We start from the raw sequence: 24,483 nt of genomic DNA, 5'->3' as shown, positions 1-24,483 counted from the left end.
CTGACCTGGCATTCACATCAGGGAGTCCCATAGACAAGAGAGAGAGGATGGAGATCGATTGGACTACTCACAGTCTCTCACAAACGATCTTACTGTCCAGCGATTTCCTCCTAGTTGAGTCGGCGTGCTCCTTCTCCCAAACTCACCCGTTTGCCAGCCCCACTTCCTCTTCTCCACCGCCAGTGTTGTAATGTAACGGAGTACAAATACTTCGTTACTGTACTTAAGTAGAAATTTCACGTATCTGTACTTTACTTCGCTATTTAAATTTATGTCAACTTTTACTTTTACTCCACTACATTTCCTAGATAAAATGTATACTTTTACTCCGCTACATTTCCACTAAGCATCTTCGTTACTCGTTACTACAAAATAAAATCAGAAGAAATGTGGGTTTGAGGTTTGGCGAAACACTGCTCCTAGATTGCATTACGCACACTGTATTTCAGCGTAATGCTTGTTTGTTGCCATGGAACCGCGAGCCGCGCCATGGAAGCGCGAGCCGCGGCCGCGCGCGACGCTTCACGAGATAAGATGCAAGTGGCTAAACTAAACCGCTGATTTACGATAGAAGTTTTAAACGACCGACATAAATAATAATCAGTTTGCAAAGACTGTAATCAAAGCTCAGCTTCGGGAAGGGGAGATTTACAGGTAAAGATAAAGAGACTGAGGGAAGAAGAACGAGAGATGGAGATGAGAGAGGGGGGCATGTAGAGCAATAGCCTTTTGCATACTGTGCCCAGAATGAGAATAACTTTATTACAAAGGATTCCTATTTAACACAGATATACATATGTTTTTTTGCCAATGACAGTGGAAAAATAATATGCCCCCGAACCCCCTAGCAAGATCACTTTTGGGACCTCTGTATTTATAAAACCCTGTATACGGCTATTGCACTGAATATAAAATTATATTTTTGAAAAATACAATGAATTATAAGGCTGTACAGAACAGTGCACTATTGCAGACTGATTTTTTCTTAGTAGAGCAGCTAACTGAAAGTACATGCAGTGGGAGATAAACGATAACACAAGTACAGCACAGGCTAAAAAACACAAACAACAGCAGGTAGTACCAGTTAATAGTATGCCTAGTATAAGAAATCCACAATAAAGTTCACAATTTCTAGAGTTCTTACTAGGTCAAGAAAATATGATCATATAACACCAATTTTATCATCTCTACACTGGTTACCTATTAAGTTCCGTATCAATTACAAAGTATTGTTACTGACCTATAAAGCCCTAAATGGTTTAGCTCCTGTGTATTTAAGAGATCTTCTATCGCCATATATTCCATCGCGCTCTTTAAGATCGCTAAATTCGAGGCTTCTTGTCGTACCTAGGATATCTAAGTCCACTAAAGGAGGGAGGGCGTTTTCACATCTAGCTCCTAAACTCTGGAATAGCCTTCACTGTAAAAAGTAATACCTAGATCTAACTTATAAAAAATGAGGCAAGTGGCTGCATTGGATGTTTTAGGTTGAGTCAACTTGCAGCCTTTTTTAAGTATATTGAACACAGTAACATTACTTAATATGAATGCAATAAAATCAAGTTGAGTTAACTAATAGTACTAGTATTACTCAGTTAGATAAACCTACTTTTCTTGGTACAGGTAATGTATTTATGGGTTGCTACAAGTAACCTCTACTCATTTTAATTAGGTTTTATGAACTTTATTTTTTTAGTCAAATTAAAGGATTAGTTCACTTTTAAAATGAAAATTCTGTCATCATATACTCACCCTTAAGTTGTTTCAAACCTGTATGAATTTCTTTCCTCTGCTGAACACAAAGGAAGATATTTAGAAGAATGTCGGTAACCAAACAGTTTTTGGTTCCCAATGACTGCCATAGTATATTTTTTTCCTACTATGGCAGTCATTGGGAACCAAAAACTGTCTGCTTACTGACATTCTTCTAAATATCTTCCTTTGTGTTCAGCAGAGGATAGAAATTCATACAGGTTTGAAACAACTTAAGGGTGAGTATATGATGACAGAATTTTCACTTTAAAAGTGAACTAATCCTTTAACCTAATCATATGTGAATAAACATTTTAATTGAGTCCTGGCTATAACCTCAGAAAATAAATCTAAATGTCTATTCTAAGCACTGAATCCCTTTAGAATTTGTCAATAACAATTACAAATTCAATTGAAGAAGAAAAAGATGATGAGAAGATAGATTGAAGACAATAACATTTATTTAATGTCAACCAGTGTCACTTTTAGTACAAAACAGCAAATAAATGTGCCCGCACATTTTATAATATAAAACAAACACTGTATAAGTGCATTGAAATATCAAAACTGCTCAATCTGCAATGTTTGGATAAAGTTAAATGTGAGCCATAAAATCACATTGTATCACACTGGAACTGCAATGTCAAACATTATTACAGTATTTCTCTATTTTGAACAAAAATAACCATGGAAATTATATTACCTGACCAACTTGTACCTGTCAATTGAGTCTTAAAGGAACATGCTTTAAGGTAAAAATCGCATGGGGTCCAATCCCACAAAAAGCCTCTGATCTCAAAAGTATACACCAATTTTGAGGGATACTTGAGGTCGAGAGCATAGGTATGTCCAAACAGGAGGCAGCATGCTTTCGACAGGTTTGACACATCTCTGACCACGGGCTGTCCTTCTATGATAATACCAATCGTGTCGGGATGATGGCACATGCAAATTTGCAGTGGGCAACTGCCAAGCTCAGCATGCACCTCTGTTTCAGCACGATTCTATTGAAGGAGATAAAAAAAAGAATCAATAGTTTGGTCAGACAAACAGGTAATGAGATGAATATAGCAGACAGGTAGAAGACACAAAGTTAAAATTGTACTTTTGTTGCTAAAGGTGGTGGATACTAGACTGATACTGTGACTAGAGCATGTGACCAGAGTGAAGTCTACCATGACAATGCCATAGAGTGTGGGTACTAAACTATCATGATCTACTGTAGCATGAGTGTTGTCTTATTCTGGTTCAAAGGATGCATTACAATAAAACAATGCAATTGTCCTTGCCTATCCCATTACTCATCAAATTACTGTTTATTAAAGGGATACTCCACTTTTTTTGGAAATAGGCTCATTTTCCAACTCCCCTAGTTAAAGTTTTACCGTTTTCGAATCCATTCAGCCGAACTCCGGGTCTGACGGTACCAGTTTTAGCATAGCTTAGCATAGATCATTGATTCTGATGAGTCCAGTAGCATTTCTTTCAAAATGACCAACGAGTTTCAATATTTTTCCTATTTAAAACTTGACTCTTCTGTAGTTAAACCGTGTACTAAGATCGACGGAAAATGAAAAGTTGCGATTTTCCAAGCCTATATGGCTAGGAACTACTCTCATTCCGGCGTAAGAATCAAGGAACTGTGCGGCCGTACCATGGGTGCAGGCGTAATGATATGACGAAGCACCTGAAAATAGTCCCCAGCTCGGTAACTTCCAACATGACCGGGACTAAGTTTGTGTAGTTTTTAGGCGGCAAATTAGGTTTCCAAATAATTACGGTTCGGGATCAGCACCAAAGTAAATGTAATCTAAATTGTCTCTCACAAATGTCTCCATGCTACAAGGCACGCTCTTGTGCAAGCAGGTCGTCACGTTGGTTTGTTGACGGCAAGTGCTTCGTCATATCATTACGCCTGCTGCACCCATGGTACGGGTGACAGAACACGTCAAAAAAAGACGTCATAACTTTCATTCTTGCTCTTCAGTGGACGTCTCTTCAACATACGACTTTTGTGACAAAGATGTTGAAAAGATGTCTTTTAGACATACCTGTGCTCAGTGAGACAGACAGACAGACAAATAGACAAGTAGCTTTAAGCCCAATACATACGTGGTGGACACTGATAAGGTCTTCCTGTCTCTCCCCCATGTACTCAATCAGGCATCTCAGGACCACTTCTCTCCTTTTCTCTGTTGTCCAGGATGACTCGAAATTTTACAGCTGCCTCCATTTTGATGATGTAGCCTTAAAAAGATGACAAAACATGAAAACAACATATTTTTACATTCAGTCTGGCATTGTTTTGCTAGCATTCTTGCAATATGTAATTTTTTGTATTAAAATGTCAACAAAAAACAGTTATATACTTTGAGCCACATTTAATTGACTTTTTCTCCAATTTAATTTTATGATACACATTTTAAAGCCTGGTAGTTTTTAGTCCTACAATATATTTAACTAGATTAAGGATTTTAGTCATCACATGTCAGGATCTTAAATGGTCACAGAAAAACAGTTGAGTAAATGTTAGTGGCAACTGACAGCTTACCAAACTGCCTCAGAGAAAGACTGACTGATAATAAACTGCTCTATTTGGTGATTTTTACTGTTTGTTGTGGGGAGGAGACAGAAAAGGTGATCATATCTGCTTTCTATTGGTGGTTGGTACATAAAAACGTCGAAAGAATTTTACCTATGTGTTACTTACCTGTGAATAGTTATAGCTGTATTTGTATAAATTCTGAAGTTTTTCTTACCTGGATGTGAAGCTTGAAGACCCCAGGTAACAAACGCGCTTGGGTATCTAAAGACCAGGAAAATGTTTGTTAGAATAAGATTGAAAATCAGTGGTAAATGTAACTTATTTAAGAAATGGGTTAGAAATTGTTTTGTTTTTTTCAACCAAAACTCTGTCATTAATTGACAATGCAGCATAAAAAAAACGTGGATCAAATATCTAAAATCAGACAGACTAATAAGCATACATCTCTACAGTTTAATCTGTGTATCTGCTTTACTAATGCAAAAGTATAACGTTACTAACAGAATCTCTGACACACGGCTAACGTTACCTTGTTTTGCCGGCTGTCCATAAAACACCATCTTACTTTCCCTTATTTGCCCGCACAACTATTGCCTGAAGGCTCGAAATTGCGACCGTTTCGATCGCATCCCTGCAAACAAGCCCACACTGGCCCTTTACGGGCCCACTTAGGGCTAGCCTAAGGGCCCCTAGCAGGCTGCCAGCGCAGGGCCCATGAGAATTTGCTCATTGGCAAAACGTTGGCCCCTCACTGGCAGCCCTCACTGAGCCCACACAGGGCCCTCACTGAGCCCACACAGGGCCCACACTGAGCCCACACAGGGCCCTCACTGAGCCCACACAGGGCCCTCACTGAGCCCACACAGGGCCCTCACTGAGCCCACACAGGGCCCTCACTGAGCCCACACAGGGCCCACACTGAGCCCACACAGGGCCCTCACTGAGCCCACACAGGGCCCTCACTGAGCCCACACAGGGCCCTCACTGAGCCCACACAGGGCCCACACTGAGCCCACACAGGGCCCTCACTGAGCCCACACAGGGCCCTCACTGAGCCCACACAGGGCCCACACTGAGCCCACACAGGGCCCTCACTGAGCCCACACAGGGCCCTCACTGAGCCCACACAGGGCCCTCACTGAGCCCACACAGGGCCCTCACTGAGCCCACACAGGGCCCTCACTGAGCCCACACAGGGTCCTCACTGAGCCCACACAGGGTTATTCTTTTTATTTATTGTTAATCTACAACAATAAATCTGTTTCACTATAAATTATTTTCGGCTACTATAAGTCTTATGGAAAAACAATTATTCTATACATCTGAAATGGATGCAGTCACCACATAACTAATGTCTGTATTGTTAAAAATGTACAGTAGTCAAAGGGATTTCAAATCAATGTATTTATTAATTACAAAATATAAAACATTCAATTCAGGTTAATACAGGTTAATTAAGATAATTTAACACTCTGAAAGGGACTAAAAATTCTCAAAAAATTTTTTTTTTTAATATAAACATAAACATAAAAAATACCTAATTATTACATTGTTATATTACATTATAACATGGGCAGAGCACAAAGTATCCTCAAAACACGCCAACATGGGCAGAGCACATTAGGTATCCTCAAAACACGCCAACATGGGCAGAGCACATTAGGTATCCTCAAAACACGCCAACATGGGCAGAGCACATTAGAGCACATTAGGTATCCTCAAAACACGCCAACATGGGCAGAGCACATTAGGTATCCTCAAAACACGCCAACATGGGCAGAGCACATTAGGTATCCTCAAAACACGCCAACATGGGCAGAGCACATTAGGTATCCTCAAAACACGCCAACATGGGCAGAGCACAAGGGAGTATAAAGGGAAAGTATCATAATCATATTCAAAACTAGGTGACAAAGAAAACAACACAGGAAAAATGACAGCAATGAAAAATAAGGAGCGTAAAGAGTGACAAACAGAGCGGCAAGAAATCAAGCTGTCTATGCGTTCGTTCCCGCTTCTCACGTCAGACGTAACAATTGGCAAAGCTCACTCTTCCCCCGAGGTCTCTTGCCTAGTCAGCAGACGGTGGTAGCGCTCCTTTCGTCCACCCGCTCTGTCTCTTGAATTCCGCAGCCACACCTTTATCTCACTCTCAATTTCAGAATCAGGAGGACTTGGCTGAAAGGAACATTTTCTTACAGCCTCTGAAAAAGCAAATAGGTATGAAATAACACTGTGTGGGAAGTAATTAATATGCCATTTCTAATAACCCCCAGGTAACGCTTTACTTGAAGGGGTGTGCATAAGACTGACATGACACCTTCATAATAATGACATGACGCATGTCATGAATATGAACAAGGTTTTATGCATGTTTATGACAACTGTCATTAAGTGTCATTCACTCAATTATGTCATATTTAATGCAACGATGACATTGTTTGTGATGTCTTTGTTATGACAACTTGACATAAACCAATACATCATAACCTGTCAGTGTCTTTGTCATGACAACTTGACATTACCAAGACAACACAACCTGTCATAAATGTGCCATAGCAGATTAATGATCACACTTAACCCTTTAGAACCTGAAGCTAAAATGGGTGTTTTTCACATATTTTGATTTTTTGACTGTACAATTCTAAAACAATGTGCTATCTTCATGTGCAAGCTGTCATCTTTGTCAGAAAAAGATTAGCTTTCAACAAATTACAGTTATTGACCATTATTGTGTGTGGTGAGTTTGTAAATAGAATTTAAATAGACAAAAAAAAAAAAAAGTAACGAAAGAAACTAACACTTTAAAGTTGAAAAATGAAGTATAATACAACTATACAAGTCTTTTTTGTGACATTAGGTTGCACAGTTTTCATTTAGGACACTTTTTTTCATACACGCACACATACAAATGCGTCCATTCATATTCGGCGACGACACATTCGGTTCTAAAGGGTTAAGAAACTTCTTAGCTTTATGGGTTAACATTACAATTGTCATGTGGTTAGTTTTGACAACATTGGCTGTCATCACCATCGCGGCTGATATGGCATCATAGAGGAAATTGAGTCATTGAAAACTCATCTCAAACTGATAGAGTGGCACCACTGGTTAGGGGTACAAATTTAACTTATCATTAAAATGTCATTAAATGTTAATATTCTGTCAAATAATTTTATAACAGTGTCATGAATATTTTTAATTTCATAATTCTTTTTACATCATGGATACGTCTACCTAAGACTCCATCATAATGGCATACAACCAGGGTCCGAAATTAACACCCGCCAAGCGCCAAATGCGGGTAGATTTTCCATTTGGCGAGTAAATCTCAAAAGGCTATCCGCCACACTGGCGGGTGAATATTCATACCAAAATAGTAATGTAATAAACATTTTTTAATAAAATGTTTGTCCCGCCATAGTCTTATCTGATCGGTGAGTAGTAGCCGAATGTAGACGAACTGCTGCGCGTGTGACAGGGCGCATGTTTAACTGAAGAACGAGCAGAGAGAGAGAGCGAGCCCCGGTCGCGCGCGCGGTCTCTCTCTCTTTCTCTCTCTCAGTGGAGACAGGCGAAAGTATAAAGGCTTCACCGTCTCCTAAGCGCTGTCTTCAGCATCCGAAATTAACACCAGCCAAGCGCCAAATGCTGGTAGATTTTCCGTTTAGCGAGTAAATAATAAAATAAAATGTTCGGACACTCGGGAGGTCGTGAGATATTGCACACGTTACGAGTCAGTTAAACTGATAATCGCGTCAAAGCAGCTGGTACACGGCACGACTGTCCGGCGGCAATCACGTGAGCTTTCGCGCTAAACACAAGAGACCAGAGTTTTCAATGTTGCAGGCAATAGCTTCAGATAGAAAATGACAGAAATGTGTGTGCAAATGGACAGTAGCCATTCCTTTCAACATAAAAACGAGAGAGAGAGAGAGAGAGAGAGAGAGAGAGAGAGAGAGATTGAGAGAGTGTGTGTGTGTGTAAAATAAATGTTTTTATTATTATTATTATAGCCTACATTTCAAATTTTGCTCTGGACAATTTCTTATATTTGTATTCAACATAATACCTTATTATCTCAATTAAATGTACTGAAATTAATGTATATGTGACACAAAAAGGCTGTTTATTATTTTGGCCGGTAAAAAATATGCGTGGCTGGTAGATTTTTTCATCTACCAGTCCCCGTGGCAGGTGAGCCAAAAAGTTAATTTCGGACCCTGCATACAACTGTTGAGGTCAAGAAAAATATTCCTGCCACGGTTATACAATTATTTGACAGAGTATTAACACTTAATGACACTTAATTAACACAAATTCAATGTGTACCACTGAAAAAAAATTGGTCAGAAAAATATTCATGACAGCCTATATCAAAACCAAGCACATGACAATTGTAATGTTAACCCATCAAGCTAAGAACTTTCTTAAGTGTGATCATTAATCTGCTATGGCACATTTATGACAGGTTGTGCTGTCTTGGTAATGTCAAGTTGTCATGACAAAGACACTGACAGGTTATGATGTATTGGTTTATGTCAAGTTGTCATAACAAAGACATCACAAACAATGTCATCGTTGCATTAAATATGACATAATTGAGTGAATGACACTTAATGACAGTTGTCATAAACATGCATAAAACCTTGTTCATATTCATGACATGCGTCATGTCATTATTATGAAGGTGTCATGTCAGTCTTATGCACACCCCTTCAAGTAAAGTGTTAGCCCACAGGGTAGCTTACCTGTTACAATCCTCCTTATCCTCAGGTTCTGAAAAGGTCTTTTTTGGTGTGCGCCATTCCAGTTCAACTGCGTGGCTAAAGAATGGCCAATCAATGTTGTCAGTATTCTCCTTGTTGCAACTTGGACATTACACCCACCAATAGTTCCTAGATAGGCAGTCTAACAGGAAGGAAAATGCACAAATTAAAAAGTGATTTGCAAAAAATTTAATGGTAAGAAATTAGGTTCAGGACAAATTTTTTTTTTAAAGCTTTCAGTCAGTGAAAAGTAGTGAGTAGAGTTCTAGTTATAGCAGAAAGTCAGGTTCAGTAGCAGTTGCACTGTTGCCAGTTTGGGGACAGAAGGTTATCTTACTTCAGACCCCCCTGGTGACTATTTCTTAAAAGCAATTTCTTTAAAGTTTCTCTGCGACACTTTGTTAAGAAGCTACAGTTGTTAGAACAACGCCACTAGCTGATCAGGACAATAGATTCCCAGGCAAGGGGCTGTATACTATATGGACAAAGTATGTGGACCCATTGACTTGGTTCCCCCTTTGCAGTTGCAACAACTTTCACAAATACTCTTGTGGATGTATGAGCATAAAATTCCACTGACACCCCACAAACTTGTGAAAATCTTTCTCAGAAGAGTGAAAGTTGTTGCAACTGCAAAGGGAGTACCAAGACCAAGTACATATGGATTTTAATGGCATGCCATTGAAGTTTTTGAGGGTGTAATAGCATACCTTTGTCCATATAGTCTACGTTAGAGCCAGAGGCTCGGTCAATGCTAGTTCAAAGTAATTTCTGTCTTGAGAAGAGCTACTGTTGACATACCAAATCTTTCCGGCATTGATGATCTTCCATTTTTTGCTCCAAGATATCCATGTCCTGGTAGCTTTGGAGGGGTAATATGACGTCATCAGGCAACGTGACCTCTTTTGTGCTTGATCGAGAGATATTTGCCACTGTTCTCTCCAGCATAGTCAGCCTGTCCTTAATCTCCTCTAGTGTACTGACTAAATATCTATCAATACCTGAAAAGGAAGAAAACAATTAAAACTGAGCACAGAGACCGTTTTAGCAGAATAATAGGCCAACTATAAACTCACAATAGGGGTCTAAAAAACAGTGTGCCCCTAGAGTCCAGTATTGTACAGCATTTTGGCTACGTTCAGACTGCAGGTCAAAGTGACCCAAATCCGAACAGCACTAGTCACATGGAATCCGCTCTTTACCAGGTCGGATTTGGGCCACTTTCATATGTGTCCGGTTGGATTTAAAAAAAAAAAAAAAAATCATCGAAATTCATGCGACTCTGACGCCACTCTAGATTGATCATCGTCACAATTCTGCGCTAATGGGAACGAGAACAGCGGGTAAGAGTGAATTTAACTCTCTTTCTCCTCCCCCTCATTATTATTTGCTCACAAATTCTTTCTTCCTCCTGAAATCAACCTAAAAACAAAACCGTAGATAAAAATAAAAATAATAGGTATATAATAGTAATAATAGTATAATAGGTAAACTAACCTCTGTGGCCTCCATGTTTACTTCCGCACGATTTACGTCATATTACTCTTTTGCCCATGCGGGCCACATTTTTTAAATAATGAGAACAGATCTGGCAATAAATTGGAATTGAGCATTAAGGCCTGCAGTCTGAACGTAGCCTTTATGGCTTTCTGTGTCACTTTCTCTGTACTATAATCACGGCAGCTTCACATCGCAAGCGTGAGCGGCACATATTGTTTTCGCCGTGCATGTTAACCAGTGCATTCACACCGGCAGCAGGTGCAGCGCATGAGTGTCAAGCAGGAGTGCTGCGTGCTGTGAAGCGGGTGTTTCGGGGGTGAGTCTAGATTTTGCTGCGCTGCTCACGCTCAATTAAAGTGAAAGCACCCTTTTGATGGACAAAATAGAAATGATTTCACACAAAAAGTGCTCAAAATGCACAGAATAAACATGTGTTGTGTGTTTTAACAAAAACTGGAGTATGTCAGAAAATAAAATATTTATAATAAAATTATAAATATAATATAATAATAAAATAAATATTTATAGAAGATTTACACATTTAAGCTTATTTTTAATCATTCAGTTTGGATAAAAGTATGCATTTAAGCGATTATCTGTTAAAAAAAAATGTATATGTTCTATGCAAAATGCTCTATTAAAGAAAAGATAGAAAATAAATATTTGTGTGTGCCGTTAAGTGGTTAGAAAAAATTTAATTGGAATCGGCTAAAATCGGTATCGGAAGGTCAAACTCAATGAAAAACTGGAAATCAGAATCGGCCTAGAAAATTGTAATCGGTGCATCTCTACTAATGAAACAAAATCCACAGACAATACATTACAGACAAAATCAAAATATTATTAGGTAATGTAAGGCCTAGGCTAATAAGAAAGAAATGGATACTAACATTGGGTTCTTCTTTCAAGAAACAATTCTCAATGAATAACCATCTTTACAAGATGTAGCCACAAAGAGTAAAAAATACTTTTGCTTCCAAGGCTAGAGAGGTGTAAGCCTTTTTACAGTCTACTAAACATACCTGCTGATAGAGAGTGCCTCACAGGAAGGGGGAAGGCTGCAGTTGAAGGACGGCTTGCAGGTGGAAGGTGGTTCTCAGGTGAAAGGTGTCTCGCTGGTTGAAAGTGGCTCGCTGGTGGAAGGTGGCTCGCTGGTGGAAGGTGGCTCGCTGGTGGATGGCGACTCGGTGGAAGGGGACTCGCTGGTGGATGGCGACTCGGTGGAAGGGGACTCGCTGGTGGATGGCGACTCGGTGGAAGGGGACTCGCTGGTGGATGGCGACTCGGTGGTGGAAGGTGGCTTGGAGACAGAGTAACCAGAGAGTTATGACCAGAAGGTGGCAAACACATGGGTGATGGTGGAACTGGTGGCTGGTGTACGACTGCAGCTGTGATCGTTTGTGACTGTCTCTGCCGTTTCAGTGGAGCAGGTTCAGGCTCTAGATCAATGTAGCGTTTGGTAGGTCTGCACAAAATGAGGAGAAAGAATCTAAGAATGCATTTTAACACACATAAACAGCTGGCTCATACTAAATAACTGGTTCCTACTAATAACTGGCTCATAATATTTTAGATTTAGTCATTTTAGTTTGCTTTCAGGATCTTGTTCACAAAATGTATAAATAAGAATGTACCAGTACTATCATTTATGTTTAATATTTAACCTAATTTACATAAATGTATTAGACAGTAAAGGCAATAGAACAACACTTACTGTCTTGACCGCTGACTGCGATCTAATTCTTCAGGTTCACTGGCTACAATTAAATTAGTTTCTGCTATTTTGGCTTTATATCTTGCCTTTTCATAATCCACTGAAAGAAACAAAATAAATGTCAATAGTTATTTCGTCTATTCACATTTTCCTTGTCATCTTTTATGCAATGCTCAGTTTAAGTTATTTACAATTCTGGGAGAGAAAGAAAAAAAATCTACCTGCTGTGCCCAAAACACAGATTTCATGCGCTTTCCAAGTCTCTCCAGGAATTTCATGCATCAACAAAGCTGCCTTGTGTTTACCAGGGTCAGTATAAGGTGGCCACAGAGTTATGGAGGAGTCCTCATTAAGCCATTTGCTGCTCACAATCCCTACTGAGTAATCTGGGAACTCCACAATGTTGTACAGGGCCATATCGCTGGTGCAAGGTGGCTCACTGATGCAAGGTGGCTCACTGGTGCAAGGTGACTCGCTGGTGCAAGGTGGCTCGCTGGTGGAAGGCGGCTCGCTGGTGCAAGGTGACTCGCTGGTGCAAGGTGGCTCGCTGGTGGAAGACGGCTCGCTGGTGCAAGGTGACTCACTGGTGCAAGGTGACTCGCTGGTGCAAGGTGACTCGCTGGTGCAAGGTGGCTCACTGGTGCAAGGTGACTCGCTGGTGGAAGACGGCTCGCTGGTGCAAGGTGACTCACTGGTGGAAGACGACTCACTGGTGGAAGACGGCTCGCTGGTGGAAGACGAGCGCTCGCTGGTGGAAGACGGCTCGCTGGTGGAAGACATTTACATATACGAAAAAAAGAAAGAAGAAAAAAACCCTCAGTAGCTATGGAGAAATGGAATGGCTGCCCATTCTGTGTCTGTGTGGATCAAAACATATTTTCTTGTTATATCTGTTTCAAATATTTTTTATTAGCACATATTCACATCAATATATCATCTACATCATACACAAGGGTATGATGCATATCCACATAGAAATGTGTGCAGTTAGGACATACTGTCCTCTTTTTGTTTTTAGAACATACAACAATAGTAAAAGAAGAACAGAATCAACAGAAAAACATAGAGTACAGAAAAAAAAAGAAAAAAAAAAGAAAACTAAATAATCCCTCTTCCCACCCTACCCAGCCTTATCCTTCCGTCTAAATACTACTTAATTATAGTTAGAGGAAAACATTAATTCCCACTGCCAGGAGTGAGATAGTGAATGAGAGGTGACCACACTTTTTCAAAGTGTGGGAGTTTATCCATAAGAATATATTTTATTCTCTCTAAATAGAGAGTGTTAGTAAGATCACTAAGCCACATCTTTGTGGTGGGTGTTTCCTTATTTTTCCAATGCATGAGAAGTAACTTCTTTGCGGTGATGAGACTATAGGACAGGAGGCATTGTTGGTAATTGTTTAACCTGTTAATGTCGTCTGAAATTCCTAAAATAATAATGTGTGGATTAGGCTCCAATTGTATGTTAAGTATCCTAGAAATTAAACTGAAGATATTAAACCAAAAGATCTTAACCTTGGGACACATGGCAAAGCTGTGAAGCAACGTGTCTTCTGCAACATGGCATCTGTCACATAGAGGGGATATCTCAGGGTATATTTTGTGTAACCTCTCCTTAGAATAGTGAAGACGATGTAGAATCTTAAAGTGAATTAGGCAGTGCCTAGCATTATTAGAACATCGATGAGTATGTTCCAAACTCTTTTCCCATAGATGGTCTGGGATCACAGTGCCCATTTCTTCCTCCCATTTTATTTTTATTGAAGTGGAGATCACTGGACTGATAGACTGCAAGGTGTCATAAATATAGGATACCGATTTTTCTGAGCAAGACATGGGCCGGAGGCATCGATCAAGACAAGAGCCCGAGAAGGTCTCAAAATTTAGCAAATATTTTCTTACATAGTTTCTGATTTGCAAGTATCTAAAGAAACTACTACCCGGTATATTATATTTACTCTGTAATTGTGCAAAGGATGCAAAAATGCCATTAATGTATAACTCTCCTATTGTATGGATGCCTCTGTTCATCCAGAGATTGAAAGTATTATCAAGAATGGATGGAGGAAACGTAGGGTTTCCAGTGATCGGTAATGCATAAAATATGAGCTTCAACTTAAAGTGTGATTTGATTTGTTTCCAAATACGCACTGTACTATGGATCATCACATTGCTATTGTATAAAGACTTCTCAATAGTGTAAGGTGCCAGAAGGATGGCACCTATAGAGTAAGGCTGGCATGCCTCTTGTTCTAATTCGAGCCAGTTAGGTGAGGTAGCAGTGTTATCCAGCCAGTACGCCATAATCTTGATATGTGAGGCCCAGTAATATGATAAAAAATTCGGGAGTGCCAAGCCTCCCTCCACTTTAGACTTGCAGAGGTGCTTCTTGCCTATTCTGTGGGTTTTGTAGTCCCATAAGAAAGGGAGCACAATCGAGTCAATTTTTTAAAAGAAAGATTTGGGGAGAAACACTGGAATGTTCTGAAATAAATATAGTAATTGGGGCAAGAAAATCATCTTGATAGCATTCACTCTACCAAGTAATGATATTGGCAAGGTCTTCCAGAACTGTATATTTGATTGTAATTTAGACAACAGTGGTGAGAAATTCTCCTTAACTAAATTAGAGTGGCATTTTGTAATCTGGATTCCTAAATACGTGAATTTTTCTGCAGATACACTAAAAGGGAGGTTCTGTAACCAGGCAAAATCCCGCACCTGCATGGGCATTAGCTCGCTTTTATTCCAATTTATCCTGTAACCAGAAAAGGTCCCAAATGAATTTATTTTATCGAGTATCTGTGCGATTGTGATTTGGGGTTGAGAGATAAATAACAAAACATCATCGGCATACAATGAAATTTTGTTTATAGATTTTTGTGTATTATAACCATGAATTAACGGGTCTGAGCGGATACTCTCGGCAAGGGGTTCGATCGCTAAAGCAAAAATTAAGGGGGAAAGAGGGCACCCTTGTCTCGTTCCTCTGTGTAGTCTGAAACGGGGGGACAATACTTGATTAGTCAATATCTGTGCACAGGGGTTGTTGTAAAGAAGCCTTACCATTGATATGAATTTCTCTCCAAAATTAAATCTCTTTAAAATTTCAAATAGATACGGCCACTCGACTTGGTCGAATGCCTTTTCAGCATCGAGTGAAAGGATGGCTAGCTCTTCTTGTGGTCTATTAGTAGCATACATGATATTAAATAAACGTCTAAGATTGAAAAAAGAATTTCTACCTGGTATAAAACCAGTTTGGTCTGGATGTATTAATTTATCTAAAAAGGGGCTCAATCTATTGGCCAAAATTTTAGAAAATAATTTCCCATCTTGGTTTAATAGAGAGATAGGTCGAAAAGAGCCAACCTCTTCTGGATCCTTACCCTTTTTATGTATCACTGTAATAACCGCTTCTGTTAAAGTAGGAGGTAGGACACCTTCTGTGTGGGCTTGAGTGAATACCCTATGTAGATATGGGCACAGAGTTACATTAAATTTTTTATACAGCTCACCTGAAAGGCCACCAGGGCCTGGAGCTTTATTACTTTTGAGTGAAGTAATAGCTATTTTAACTTCTTCAACAGAAATATCAGAGTTCAGCTGAGCTGCCTCATTTTCATCTAGTTGGGGGAGATTGCACTTATTTAAGAAATCTTGCATAGCTGTATAGTCTGTATTACTTTTGGAAGTGTACAAGTTTTTGTAGAATTGGAGAAATCGATCATTAATGTCCTTGGGTTTAATCAGAATCTCACCTTTATCAGATTTAATTTTATGTATTGTGCGATCATTTTCCTGTTTTCTGAGTTGCCGAGCTAAGAGTCTATGTGGCTTGTCATTAAACTCAAAATGTTTTTGTTTTGTATATAAGAATGCCTTTAATCTTTGCCGAGAGTATCTTGTTATATTCATATTTTAAGGCAGATATCTTTTTGTGCAAGTCATTGGAGGGAGTCTTGGCATTCTCTTTATCCAGGAGGTTAATTTGGTTGTCTAGTTCGAGTAATCTAGCTTTGTTCATTTTCCTTCTAGATGCTTGAAATGAAATTATAGAGCCTCTAATAAATGCTTTGAATGCCTCCCATAAAATAGTAGGGGTGGTTTCTAAATTATCATTAGTATCAAAATACAGGGATATCTGAGATTTTAAATAGTCACAGAACTCTTTTTCGGCTAATAAAAGAGGGTTTAGCCTCCAGTTTGTCTGTGGCTTCACAATGTTTTGAATATTCAGAGTACACGTAAGGGGACTGTGATCTGAGATCAAAATGTTGTGGTATTTCGGATTTACAGCATAAGGTGTTAGTTTTGCATCTATAAGAAAATAATCTATCCTGCTGTAAGAATTATGTGCTGCAGAATAAAAGGAGTAATCCCTACCAGTCGGGTTGGCTATTCTCCAAATGTCAGACAAATTAGTATTGTTGATAAATGTATTAAGAAAGACACTTGAATTACTCTTCTCTGCTCTGCGAGTGGAAGATCTGTCTAAATACGGATCTAATACGCAATTGAAGTCCCCTGCAATAATCAAGTTCGTCTGGGATAAATCTGGAATAAGAGACATTGCCTTCTGAAAAAATGATGGATTGTCTATATTTGGAGCATATATGTTCATCAAGGTAAGAGGAGTAGAATATATTTCCCCAGTTACAATCAGAAATCGACCTTCCTTATCAGATATTGTATCCTTGTGAATGAAGGGAACGCCTTTCCTTATCATAATTGCTGTACCTCTTGCTTTAACATTAAATGATGAGTGGTATACATTATTAATCCATTTACACCTTAACCTGATATGAGAGTCTTTTTTCAAGTGGGTTTCCTGTAAGAATATTAGATCGGGTGCCAATGATTTAAGATGGGCAAAGATTTTACCTCTTTTAATTGGGTTGTTAAGTCCACGCACATTCCAGCTAGCTAAGGTTACACCCCTCATTCCTTCTCTTGTATTCAGATCATTTTGTATTGGCATATCAGAAAAAAAGTAGAGTGAATAACTGTTCCAAGTACACTTTCAAATTGTGATTTTATAGTAGTAAGACGGCTGTGCCCCCCCCCCCCCCCCCCAATCCTATAAACTCTTTTAAACCCTCTAGAACAAACTGAGTAAACAAAGAATAAGAACATTCTAGCCATTACTAAACAAACGTATGGCACGAAAGTACTTCAGTAAGTGTAAAAAAAAAAAAAAAAAAAAAAAAAAAAAATGTAATGAGAGAAAAAAAAAGTAAAAGAAAAAAAAGAAAAAATTAGTCTAACCAAAAACTATTACTTCCCTGAGCTGTTACTGTTAACCCTTGTTAACCTTAGTAACTAGAGCTTCTCGAATAGCTCGTCACATTAATTTGAATAGAACAAAAACATTATGCTGTAAGGTATAAAACGATGCGTGGCCTAACGCACAGTCTCACCATATTCTGATGGATTGAACCCGTATGTTTGTATAACTGCTCTGTCCACTTAGCTGGGCCACCTGGTGTGTCATTTCCTCTGTCAGTGTCTATTATGGCTGTCCAAAGTGTTTCTCAGCGTATTCTAGAGCTTCCTTTGGGTCGGTGAACGACATTTTCACTCCTCCGTGTGTCACCATCAATCTAGCAGGATAAATCAGTCCGTATCTGACGTCTGATCTTCCTCGTAACATTTCTCTAACTCTAGTGAACGCCGCTCTCTGTTTGACCACAGAAGGAGGGAAATCTGGAAATATGTGTATTTTCCGCCCCTGGTATTCCAGCTTATTCTTTTCCATTGCCCTACGTAGTATTTCCTCACGGACGTGGTAGTAGTGAAGTCTTAAGATGAAGGGTCGTGGGGGGTCCTCTGGTTTCGGTTTCTGGCGGTTTATCCTGTGTGCGCGATCTATCAGTGGTTGCTCCGGCAGAGACAGCGCTTCGGATAGGAGTTGTGAGATGAACTCTCTGGGCCGTGGCCCCTCTTTTCCCTCCGGTATTCCTATAATCCTAATATTGTTCCGTCTGGAGCGCGCCTCGAGGTCCTCACATTTTTCATCTAGATGTTTAATTTTAGTCGTCAGATGATCCACTGTAGATTGCAGTGTGGAGAGGATGTCAGAGTGGGATGAAGCGCTTTCTTCCAGCTCTTTCAAAGCGGTCTCGTGTGCTGCTGTTTTCCCTCTCAGCTCAGAGATAGACTTCTGGACGTTTTCATTAAGTGATGAAATCTCGCCCCTGATGGTAGCAGAAACTTCTGTGATGCGGTTTTCTATGGTGGCACAAACCTCTGATCTGATCCGGTTCACATCTGCGCTTAAGGCAGCGATGGCCGCGAGCACCGTCTTGTTAGAGGGTTCATCCACAGAGTTGTCATCAGCATCCGGGGTCTCCGAGCAAGGTGCGCTCGGGGTCTCTGGGCCTGCCTCAGGTGCCTCGCTTTTCTTGACTTTCGGTTTTACCATTGTTGACACCGAGCAGAAAATTTTGTTCCGGTGATTACCGCGACGTTTATGTTTTCCACGAAGTGGGTAACAATCAATGATTTAGCGTTTTTGCTCAGTTTTTGAACGGATTTTTGACGAGCTATCTGGAGGTGCGTCTTAGCCTTCCATTGCTCGCTAGCGCCCCTCTCTCTTGTTATATCTGATAGGTAGTTTATTTGGTCTGTACTTTCTAGCTGACTTGCTTTATAAACACCGATGTCTTTTGAGTCTAGAGGACTGGAGTAAAGAGATTCTAGCTTTGAAAACCTCTTGAAAATGATGTACTTTGTATTGGTCTTTTCATCACATAGTATGTTCTGTACCAGTCCCAAATTCCCTTGAACCATCACACAGTTGTCCCCAGTAGTTGTGGCTACGCAGAACTGTTGAAAGATTGCCTTTTTATACTGGGTGCAGTGAGGCAGGTTAGGTATTGATGGACCACATGAGTGTTTCATTTTGAGCAAAGGTGTCTTGCTGTCTGTCTCCTTTGCTTTTTTTGATGTAATAAATGTCCTTTCAAGTGTAATTTGGTTAAATATTTGTTTAAGAACAAACTGTGGTTTCCGGGAAGCTTTTTTCAATTTCCTCATATAGTTTTCGAATGGAAAAGCTGACACTCCATCTAAAGCTCCATACCTCCTAACATCATCAGCCAAATGAGTCAAACTGTGCACATTATACACCAATTCATCAGCACCATACAACTGCTCAAATTCGCTTAAGAAATGTTTCATGAGAGCATCAGCGTAGTCACAGTAATAATTACACAAGGCAGGACAGAGCATCAAGTACATGGCAATTGAGAGATTCATGAAATTTCTGTAGTGGGAAGAGGAAAGGATGTCTTGTAAAACAATTGGGCCTGTATAAAGTAAGAACTGACGGAATTCAGTGGCTTTCCACCGGTCAATGTCTGCTAATCTTCTTGGCTTTCTCTGAAACTCAATTGGCATATGCTGCCTTAGCTGCTGCAATCTCGCAGAGATAGCCATCACTGCATGAGAGCCCAACCTACAAGAAAAATCCCCCTTCATCCAAAAACGTATCAATTTTCGAGTCACTCCGAGGCAAACAAGGTGCATGTAATCCAGAATGAACATTGTAACCATGCCTATGTTAATCCGTGCAAGGGGAGAGTTGCCCCTGTGGTGATCCTCATCCTCCTGTCTAGAGAACTGATCATCTGTGCGGAGTGTAGACGTCTTATCTGGGAAAGTCATGTGGTTCTTAACATAGACTCCTTCTTGATTGCAGCGCTCACACCCAAAGTACCCATTGTGTCCCTTAATGTTTTTAATAAACGATCTTGCAGGAGCATCGCAAATGAAGCAGTCAATCTTTAAAGTAAAGTTTTTTCCTGCCATCTCAAAGCCTCGCTCAAGGCTAGCTACCTCCTGCACAAAGTCAGACAAATACTGCTCCAAATCCAGTGGCTTGCTATTGCCACAAAAAATTCCAATAACAAAAGGTTCCTCTTCAAATGACACTTTGCCCAAAATTGGCCACAACTGCAAAGCTGAACTCTTGTACAAGGGCAACCCATCAACATTAATTTGGAGGCCAATAGTGTTGCTAACATTGTTGATGAGAGTTGAAATTGTCTGCAGGTGAGTGAGAATGCCAAAATGTATATATTCACCTCCTTTGATGTTTTTAACATTGGCTGCTATTTTTGCAGTTTGTAGCAGGGTGCGAGCTTGCTTTGGTAAATTTGGATGGAACTCCTGTAGTGCACAAAGAAGATCTGAGAGGGTGTTCTGTGGCACATCATTCCTCAGAGCCCATTCACACAGCACCTTTGATAGTTTTGCACATTCATCTTCCACTGTATCACATTCATCTTCCACTGTATCACCCTCATCACTACTGTCACCATCTTCAACTGCATCACTCTCATCACTACTGTTGCCATAGTCATCAAACGAATTTAGGCAATCCATGAAAACATCATCTTCCTCATCATTGACATCCAGATTGGATTCAGAATTAACTTCTCCCAAACTTTCACCTCCATTAATCTCCTGAACTGAAGATGATGAATCAAAAGAATTCAGGATTCTTAATGTGTGCCGGCGCTTAGTCCAATAACTCCTGGAAGCCATGTCCTCGTAACCTGTGATAAAATATGTAGGACTTTCACTTTCTTGGACAGACATTCCCTTGCCAAGTCAAATATGCTGTCAACATAAATCTTCTAAATCACACCCGTGCGATCAGTCTTGGATGGTCCGGTGTGATTAGAACGGTCCGTGCATCACGTGATCAACTGCTAAATACAAACGTGCTTTGGCGCATTGGCTGGCGCTGAGCCAGAGACAGACGCGCTCAGTGCTTGTCATATATCACAACTATTCAGTGTTTTCGACCACATAATGGTTATTTTAGGTTTAAGACATTTAAGAATCACATAAGTACTAAAAAAATATACACTGATGTATATGGAAGCGGCAATAATAATCCTTTATAATATAAAAAGACGACACGTTTTATTCATATCAGATACACATTGTGTAAGTATCTTTACATTTTACCCTATTCTTCTCCCAGTTCACCAACCACTTACTTTCATGTATTTCGGGAGAAGTGGATGAATTGACGTGTTGTAAAACCAACAGATCCGTTACAGCTAACGTGATCGTTATAAAGGTCTTTATACAACAAAACACATCCACATGCACATGTTTGACAATCGGAATATCAGTGTTTCATACTATAGCTAATAAATGTGTGAATATTTTTTATAAAAAAGGAAAAATTACATAAAAGCATATCATCATTCATTCAGCGCTGTGTTGTGGTTGCACAGTGTCACGTGACAAGCAATAATAATAACGTTCCTCTAACGTAACCAAGGAAACAATAAAGTGACAGATTCGAAATAACGGTCGCCTTGCTCATTATGTACGTTATTTGTAGCCTACTTATCATTTTGATACTAGGGGGATAATAAAGCTAATATAGACACTTACAGCATGTGTTGCCTTCATTATAAGGCAAATTATTATTTTTTTAATTTATTTTTTGCGGCTCCAGACAGATTTTTTTTTTTTTTGGCTCTTTCAACATTTTGGGTTGCTCTGCGTTAGACGAACGTAACGTTAGTTAGAACTGAATAACTTTTTCCCCCTAGACTTTAGCAGTTTACTGTGACAATCTGACGTGGTAACATAAGTTACAGAACAGGGAAAACGGGGTGAAAAGGACAATATTTAGCCTATAAGCTAACAGGTTAGTTAATTGACAACCTAACGTTAACGTTACTCCGTTGTCGTTTGACAAAAACATATGGTCTGGATTAACAACAACAACAACAAAAAAATAGGTGAAATACAATCCTAGCAGAACACACACACTATGGCAAATATTTACTGTTAAAGATAATACATTTACAATTAAAACTTACCTCAGAGTATTCCAGTGTGAAGATAGAAACAACCGTTAAGAAGGCGGCAAGGCAGCAAGTGACGATTCCAGCCTGTAGCGTAATGACGCGATGACGTTGGATAACGTTAATCAAATACGTAGTTGATGTTCGACGCATGCGCGGAATTGGAAAATACTTTTTATATGTATTAATCTTGTATTTAATGTAATTTAAACTGTAATGCCGAATTAAGGATAGAAAAATAGATACTTAAATAGATACTTCATTAGACAAATTATGCTGTGATTTTAAATCAATAGCTAGTGTATTTAAACTTTATTTAAACAACGAGAGTATTTATTATTATTATTATTATTATTATTATTATTATTTGTTTAATTCCGTACACTCGCTGTGCTATAGCCTACTTGGCAGATTATAAGAGTTGTAATAAAATATGTAGACATCATTTTTATACCCTAAGAGATTTAATAAATTAAGATGCCAAGAATAAAAATCCTGTGTCTGGTATCTGATAAATAGAAGAAAAAGTTATCAAAGTTTTGACTGTTAAAACATCCCAATGTCCAACAAATTCACAAACTGTTGGGGACAATGTCAGGTAATAAATAAATAGAGATAGATCAACCTTCTAATGAATAAAGACATGTACATATATATAAATGTATATATATATATTCAATACTATATATATATATATATATAACATTGAATGCTCTACAAATAATTATTATAAGTTAATAACAAAAGACAAAAGATAGCCTATAAATTACATGAAAAATAGCGTGGAAATATTCAAAGAGCGCTCATATCTCGGCAGACTTTTTCCTTCTAAATATTTTAAAATTGAGTGTATAGCCTAAAGTTAAACTTATGATCTCCAGTGTCGTAGACAACGGTGTGAAAAGCAACTATAATGAATAAACATTTATTTGACTTGACTGAGGTGTTATTAGTCATGTGAACCGGTCTTTTCTTTCAATTGAATGTATTTTTTTATTGTTGAAAATGTTTAGCTATATTAGAATGATATAAATGGCATTAGGACTATACGTCTATGGGAAATTGTATAAAAAAGACAAAAAGAAAAGAGAAGTTTAAAATTTAATTTAATCTCAACTAACTCTGCCAGAGTGATGGATATCATAATAACTTCTTCATATCTCTGTCATTAACCTTACATTTTGACCTTCTCAAATAAATGAAAAGCCTATTGTTTTATTCATGATATGCAGGATTCAAAATTAACTAGGTTGGCAGATTTTTTACCACCAATTCAATTACATTATACACTGTTAATTATGGATTACATTACAAACATCACATCCAGTAAAAATAATAGGCTTTTTGAAGTAAGAATTGTTCTTAGAGTTTTTAATGGATCATGTGTTGTCTTGTAGACAATACAATGCAAATAATGGATTTTTTCTTTTTGTTCATTCTGAGCAAAGGTATAAATGGAAGGTCTTATTGAATTTCACATAAAATTTTAAAAAGCCAAACCGTAATGAAAGTGGGCTACCTAAACAAAACCTGCATGGGCCCAAAGGGACAAAAGCTGCTCTGGGCCCGAACGGGCTGGCCCAAAATGGGCCATCATGGGCTTAACGTGGGCAGCCCGCTAGTGTGGGCTGCTCACAGATAGCCCGCGGTGAGCCCAAATCTGTGGGCCTCACCTGGGCAAGCCCGCACTGGGCCTGTTTAGGTTAGGTGTGGGCTGGCCCTAGCCCACCGTGCCCGCAAAAAGCCAGCATGGGCCCCGCAGGGGCATGTTTGCAGGGATATGATCCCAAAATTTAATGTGCAATCTAGGGCATTTTTGTGCAAATAATTATTACCTACGTCAGCCTTTTTTTTAAAACAAATGTTGTTACAGTGGCGATGATGTTAGCAGGTGCTGCTAGAAACGTGCATTAAAACACATAACTAGGCATGACTACAGCACTTTTTTTTTTATTTAATTTAAAATGTATAAAATGTAATTGTATATTAACACGGTCTCAACCGCTGTTGTCTGTCGATCGGCTGTGCAGCCATCTTAGCTTGCCATGTGTGCAGGATAGCTAGCTACAGTACAATTTGCAAACCTATAACCTCAGCTCCCTAATGGAGTAACGTTAACGTTAAGCGATTTCGCGTGACTACATCACCAGTCATTCGGCTAAATTTGCTCAACTTACCGTGTTAAACAGTCCAATACAGATTCGCTGCAGCGAACAAACCGTTGAGGTGCCGAGGAAGATAGTGCATCTGCCTGGGAAAGTCCGCGCCAATCATCATCTTCTTCTTCAAAGTGCGCGCCAATGAAAAAGGGATGCCAACTTATACAAAATGTAAAATATTTACGTTTTATGAACGCACCAGCCA

The 24,483-nt window shown here is 39.2% G+C and overlaps 1 protein-coding gene and 1 long non-coding RNA gene across 2 annotated transcripts; both read right to left on the bottom strand.

Annotated features, from left to right (window-relative positions):
- Positions 1-2,195: 2,195 nt before the first annotated feature.
- LOC307006388 lies at positions 2,196-4,904 on the bottom strand. Its single transcript, XR_013799453.1, has 3 exons — positions 4,512-4,904; positions 3,865-3,999; positions 2,196-2,756 (listed from the first exon to the last, which is right to left on the bottom strand). It is a non-coding gene; the product is annotated as an uncharacterized lncRNA (long non-coding RNA).
- Positions 4,905-5,782: 878 nt separating this feature from the next.
- LOC307003075 (uncharacterized protein) lies at positions 5,783-22,333 on the bottom strand. The gene is made up of 7 exons (XM_079621190.1): positions 22,135-22,333; positions 12,502-13,046; positions 12,281-12,380; positions 11,589-12,031; positions 9,868-10,067; positions 9,049-9,208; positions 5,783-6,501 (listed from the first exon to the last, which is right to left on the bottom strand). Exons 2-7 carry the CDS (start codon positions 12,695-12,697, stop codon positions 6,344-6,346), a joined length of 1,257 nt encoding a protein of 418 aa, XP_079477316.1. The 5' UTR covers positions 12,698-13,046; positions 22,135-22,333; the 3' UTR covers positions 5,783-6,343.
- Between the last annotated feature and the right edge of the window lie 2,150 nt (positions 22,334-24,483).

This window comes from Phoxinus phoxinus, assembly GCF_949152265.1.
Source record: "Phoxinus phoxinus genome assembly, chromosome: 1".
Taxonomy (NCBI): domain Eukaryota; kingdom Metazoa; phylum Chordata; class Actinopteri; order Cypriniformes; family Leuciscidae; genus Phoxinus; species Phoxinus phoxinus.
Note: the sequence above shows the minus strand (reverse complement) of the source record. Positions and strands in the feature narration are given on the sequence as shown.

What these genes read in the sequence shown, in the direction of transcription:
- LOC307003075 (XM_079621190.1), bottom strand. Translation starts at nt 12,697, where the DNA reads ATGGCCCTGTACAACATTGTGGAGTTCCCAGATTACTCAGTAGGGATT. An exon ending in CTGTGTTTTGGGCACAGCAG is followed by an intron (nt 12,381 to 12,501) that starts GTAGATTTTTTT and finishes TGTTTCTTTCAG; the next exon opens with TGGATTATGAAAAGGCAAGA. An exon ending in CGCAGTCAGCGGTCAAGACA is followed by an intron (nt 12,032 to 12,280) that starts GTAAGTGTTGTT and finishes CATTTTGTGCAG; the next exon opens with ACCTACCAAACGCTACATTG.